This window comes from Erinaceus europaeus, chromosome 16 (genome assembly GCF_950295315.1).
Source record: "Erinaceus europaeus chromosome 16, mEriEur2.1, whole genome shotgun sequence".
Lineage (NCBI taxonomy): Eukaryota > Metazoa > Chordata > Mammalia > Eulipotyphla > Erinaceidae > Erinaceus > Erinaceus europaeus.
The window spans coordinates 3868964-3874963 of record NC_080177.1 but is presented as its reverse complement, the minus strand read 5'-3'; the positions used below and the strand labels follow the sequence as shown (position 1 = coordinate 3874963).

Sequence of the window (6000 nt, the reverse complement as noted above, 5' to 3'; positions counted from 1 at the left end):
GGGTGGCCCTGTGACCCCAACAGTGTCACCTGCACCACCTGGATGGTGGAAGACGTGGGGCTGGGGGGGGGTGTCCCCAGCACAAAGCGCTTGCCCCCACCCACTCCAGCACTACAGGCCTCCTGCCAGTCCCCTCTCGTCCCTAGGCCCCAGGAGTCACCGTGAGCACGGCCACCGGCTGCTTCTCATCTGGCTGCACGGGGCAGCGGCTGCTGGGGAGAACCCCAGTAAAGGCCTGTTCGAGGCCCTGGTGGCTATCGGTCGGAGGGACCTGGCCGGTAAGAGCCCCCCACCTGGATGCTGCTCTGGGTGGCTCGAACCTGGGCCCAGAGCCTTGTGGGCTGTTACCGAAGGTCCTGGCGACCTTCTCTCTCAGATCCCAAGCTCCAGGCCTGCCTCCTTCTGCAATGTAGGTGGGTCCAGAGCTGTCACACACCTGGGGCCTGGTGACTCTGATATCACAGGCCAAAGCCACAGGCCACATGGAGTAGTGGGGGGAGGAGGGGAGACTGCAAGACTATGGTTCAGGGGCTGGGACATAGCTCTGGGGTGACTTTAAAAAAATATATTTATTTTCCCTTTTGTTGCCCTTGTTGTTTTATTGTTGTAGTTATTATTGTTGTTATTGATGTCGTCGTTGGATAGGACAGAGAGAAATGGAGAGAGGAGGGGAAGACAGAGAGGGAGAGAGAACGATAGACACCTGCAGACCTGCTTCACCGCCTGTGAAGAGATTCCCCTGCAGGTGGGGAGTTAGGGGCTTGAACTGGGATCCTTATACTGGTCCTTGCGCTATGCTCCACGTGCACTTAACCTGCTGCGCTACCGCCCGACTCCCTTTTTTTGTGTTTTTTTTTTTTTTTGACACCCGCAGACCTACTTCACCGCCTGTGAAGCGACTCCCCTTCAGGTGGGGAGTCGGGGGCTCGAACCAGGATCCTTACACCGGTCTTTGTGCTTTGCACCGCGTGCGCTTAACCGCTGTGCTACCGCCCGACTCCCTCGACTCCCTCTTTTTAAAGATTTTTTAAAAACAGAGACAGAGAAACCAGAGCCCTGCTGAGCTCTGGCTGATGGTGGTGTAGGGTCTGAACCTGGGACCACAGAGCCTCAGGCAGGAGAGTCTTCTGCAGAACCACCATGCTGTCTCCCCAACCTTGGAATGACTCTTTACTCCTTTTTCATTTCCTACCCTCTCCGCCCCCTCCCCTCATCTCTCCTTCCTTGATTCCTTCTTGTCCTTTCCTCCCCCTCTTTCTCCCTCATTCCCTCTCCTTCCTAATTTATTTTTTTATTTTCCACTGGAGCCCTGCTCAGCTCTGGCTGGTGATGGTGTCAGGACTGAACCTGAGACCCAGGAGCCCCAGGCACTAGTCTTTTCGCACCCGTTACCCCGTCTCCCCAACCCAGCTGAACATCTTTTGAATGCAGCTCCGGGAATGGTCAGGGCCTCATGCACAGGGAACCACGGAGCAGCCTCCAGGGCCTCTGTTTTTATTCTCCATCTTTAGAGGGAGGGGGAGAACCCACAGCACGGCCTCACCCTCCCTGGCTGCCACCCTCAGTGCCCCCCTGTGGCTCAGGAGTTCCAACCCAGTGCCTTGGCAACACCAGTTCTGCGTACACGTGCTCTAGGGGCTGACCACCCCCATGCCCTGACATAGTGTCACTGCCCCTTCTTTTTATTATTTTTTAGTATTTATTTATTCCCTTTTGTTGCCCTTGTTTATTGTTGTAGTTATTATGGTTGTCGTCGTTGTTGGATAGGACAGAGTGAAATGGAAAGAGAAGGGGAAGACAGAGAGGGGGAGAGAAAGATAGACACCTGCAGACCTGTTTCACTGCCTGTGAAGCGACTCCCCTGCAGGTGGGGAGCCAGGGGCTCGAACCGGCTCACCACCTGGAACCGGGATCCTTAAGCCGGTCCTTGAGCTTTGCGCCACGTGCGCTTAGCCCGCTGCGCTACCGCCTGACTCCCGTCACTGCCCATTCTTTTAACCCACCTGGCAGACAGCGGCAGCAACAGGCACCTGGGGTGGGGGTGGGCAGGGGAGTGCTTGGGCAGCAGGTGGTGAGGGGACCCTGTCTTTCACAGAGAGCGTCAGGAGTCGAGTGGGAGCAGACAAGAGCCACCCCAGCAGGTGTGCAGCTATGTGAGCGAGGTGTGGCCGGGGCCAGAAGAGGACCCACCGGCTCCACTGCAAACTGGACCTCACCAGCTCCGTCCTCCACTGCAAACCGGACTGGACCCCACCAGCTCTGTCTCCCATCTCAAGCTGCACCCACTAGCTTATGTGCAGGGGCTGCCCCCGGCTGCTTTCTCCTCACGAGCTCATCTGCTCCCTGGCAGCTCCAGGAGCCAGGCGCCTTCACTTGGTCCCCTTTATCTTAGGATTCTGAAGTCTCCAGACTTCTTGTTTGTTGTTGTTATGACAGGACTTGTCCCTGCGGTGTGTCTGGAACTGCGTCCGGGCAGCCTTCCCAGCACCCTGAGGCCTCCGTCAGGCGTCCAGAGATACCCCTGCTGTGGGAGAGCAGGGCTGCTGGGTTTTCTCTTCCTTCAGACATATTAGGCCTGGAGTCCTGAGTGAAGCCTGCGCTTACTGGCCCTGAGGGTGTTCCTTGGATCTGCCACTCCTATATGAGGTTTTTAAATTAAAAAAAAATAATAAACATGTGCATAGAACTACTGCTGAGCTGTTAATCTTGTCAATTTTATTTTAGAGAGATTGAAACGGAGGGAGGGAGAGAGGAGAGAGACACCACAGCACTACGTCATTGTACATGGAGCTTCCCCTGGTGCGGCCCATGAAGCTCCCATGTGGTGCCAGGGCTCGGACCCAGAGTCTCACATGCTTGACCTGCCAAGCTATCTCCTGCCCCCTCCACTAGAACTCTTGACTCCAGGCCTATTAATTTCTCTCATGAATCTTAAGGTGGGGAGGAGTGTACTTCTGCACGTTTGGGTCCACATTCTTATTTTCAGGCTGTGGATGTGGTGAGGCTTATTTTGAAATAATTTGGACTTAAACAAAATTGCAGAAACAATGCAAAGAATTTCTGAATACGCGTCCTCCAGCTTCTTCAAATATCAACGTCTCCCACAGCCACAGGATAATTGTCAAAACCAGGATACTAAAACCAGTGACACAGTGACACCCTTGAACCTTCAGACGTCATCTGGAGTCCTTTCCCTGGGCTGTGGCTTCAGTTCAGGGTCATATTGGCCATTTTGGAATTACTGCACCTTAAAAAAAATAATGAGAAAGACCAGAGCTCTGCTCAGCTCTGACTGATGATGGTGCAGGGATTGAACCTGGGACCGCCACAGAGGCTCAGGCAGGAGACTCCTTTGCAGAACACTGCACTGTCTCCCCAGCCCCTTTTCTTTCAACTTTTTTTTTAAAAAATTTATTTTATTTTATTATTATTTTTTTCCCCTCCAGGGTTATTGCTGGGCTAGGTGCCTGCACCATGAATCCACCGCTCCTGGAGGCCATTTTTTCCCTTTTGTTATCCTTGTTGTTGTAGCCTTGCTGTGGCTATCATTACTGCCATTGTTGATGTCATTGTTGTTGGACAGGACAGAGAGAAATGGAGAGAGGAGGGGAAGACAGAGAGGGGGAGAGAAAGACAGACACCTGCAGACCTGCTGCACCGCCTGTGAAGCGACTCCCCTGCAGGTGGGGAGCCTGGGGGCTCGAACCAGGATCCTTACGCCGGTCCCTGCGCTTTGCGCCACGTGCGCTTAACCCACTGCGCCACCGCCCGACCCCCTATTTTATTATTTTTTAATATTTATTTCCTTTTTGTTGCCCTTGTTGTTTTATTCTTGTAGTTGTTGTTGTTATTAATGTCATAAATGTTGGATAGGACAGAAAGAAATGGAGAGAGGAGGGGAAGACAGAGAGGGGAAAAGATAGACACCTGCAGACCTGCTTTACAGCCCATGAAGCAAGCCACCTCCCACCCCTGCAGGTGGGGAGCTGGAGGCTTGAACCGAAGTCCTTCTGCCGGTCCTTGCGCTTTGTGCCACGTGCGCTTAACCCGCTGTGCTACTGCCCAATTCCCTTCTTCTAACTTCTGACTGAAGCCCTGATGCATTTGACTTCAAAGTCAACCAGAATTCTTGTTAAAGGTCGTTCACTGGGGCCAGCAGGAGAAATGCACGCCTTACCAGGCATGAGAACCCGGGTCCAAGACCCCACACCACACGGGAGGCAGCACAGTGGGTGGCGCTGAGATGTCTCTCCTGTCTGTCTCTAGGAATCTGCAGTGAGAAGCTTGGCGAGGGGGAGGCCCCTCAGCGGTGGTATCACACTCACAAGGCTCTCACTTCATTTACCAGCACATTAAAAATATCAGAAATGTGTTTATTGTTAATAATAACAAAGCTAAAGGTAAGTTTATGAGAAGCCTTGAGAGATTCCTGTTAACCTGATGTAATGTGTCTGCCTCAGGCTTCACAGCTAGCAGTGGGGTTCAGACCCCACTTCGGGGGACATCCCGAGGCCCCAGGCCAGCTCAGACTCCCTCTGCAGGGGCTTAGGGGTGAGAAGCCCTTCCCTCCCGTCTGCCCCTCTTGAGGAAGGTGTTTTGTACCCATGCAACTTAGATAATTTATTTGGATGAATTTGGCTGAGTATATTTTATAGAGGTTTTTTTTTTTTTTTCCTTCAAGATAAAACAGGTTCTTCAATAAAATGGAAATGTTGCAATCTTTTTCTGGCAATGCTCATTTCTCTTGTTGGGGGAACATCTGAGGCCAAATTTCTTTTTTTAAAAAAAATCAATTTATTAGATAGCAGAAAGAACCAGACATCACTCTGGTATATGTGCTGCGGGGGGATGAACTCAGGACCTCATGCTTGAGAGTCCAATGCTTTATCCACTGCGCCACCTCGCGGACCACTGAGGCCAAGTTTCAAACCGCTCAAATTGCAGTGGGCAGGTGGTATGGGAGTGCAACTGCTCAGCCAAACACCCTGCTTGCTATCAGCTGTGTTCTTGGGTTTTATTGACTGATTTTGACCAGAGTGCTGCTCAGTTCTGGCCCTGGGGGTGCTGGAGGTCGAAGTCCTGGTTGACTCTGACCCTCTGCTGAGCAGCTTCTATACCAAGGATGTCCTGGAGCCGGGGTGCATAGTTGTGCACCCAGTTTCTGGCCCTCCAAAAGTTCATGATCTAGTGAGCAATGAGCTCGGACACCAACATGCTGTGGCTGTTAATGGGACGGGTATGGACAAAGTATCACAGGAGTCTGATTCCTCCTTGGGGAAGGTCTGAGAGGCTCACGGAGAAGAGAGGAGCGGGGGGGGGGGGGGGGGGCACAGCCCAAGCAGAGAGCAAGCCTTAGGTCCAGGGCCCAGGACCATGGAGGTGTGGGAGGAGGCTGCAGTGAAGGGTGGGGTGCACCTCCCTGCAGAATGTGTCTGGGAGGTGTGTGGTGGGGACACAGTTTATTGCACTCCATTTTCTTCTACCATATCATTTTAATTAATGAGATAGACCAGAGCCCTGCTCAGCTCTGGCCTGTGGTGGCACTGGTGTTTGAACCTGGGCCCTCCGTGGACTTAAGTGTAAGTCTTGTGCATTCCCGTCACGCTGTCTCCTCTGCTCTACCATTCCAACTTATCTTTATAGATAGTCAAGACTCCGCTGCTCCCAGGCCTGTGTTTTCTTCCTTTTAAATATATATATTTTTCACTGCCACCAGGGTTATCGCCTGGGCTCGGTGCCAGCACTGTAAATCCACTGCTCCAGATGGCCACTTTTTCCCTTTTTCCCCCTTTATTATACTTGATCGGACAGAGAGAAATTGAGAGGATGGGTGTTGGTATGCATGAGACCCCTTCTGTTTCATTTGGTTTAAATCCCCCCTGCTTAACACTATTCTATTTACATAACCACTTCATTCTATTTACATAACCACTGTTAACAAGTTCCACCCTCCCTCCAGGGCATTGGTGGTTCAGTGATAGGATTCTCGCCTAATCTGCC

General features: G+C 52.1%; 1 protein-coding gene across 1 annotated transcript in view; it reads left to right on the top strand.

Moving 5' to 3' along the window:
* ANKDD1A (ankyrin repeat and death domain containing 1A) overlaps nucleotides 1-3397 on the top strand; it is a 29505-nt gene extending 26108 nt beyond the window's left edge. The window contains 2 exon segments of the mRNA XM_016192233.2: nucleotides 147-278; nucleotides 2096-3397. Of these exon segments, the coding sequence (XP_016047719.1) occupies nucleotides 147-278; nucleotides 2096-2157 (194 nt within the window). The 3' untranslated portion in view covers nucleotides 2158-3397.
* Nucleotides 3398-6000: the final 2603 nt, after the last annotated feature.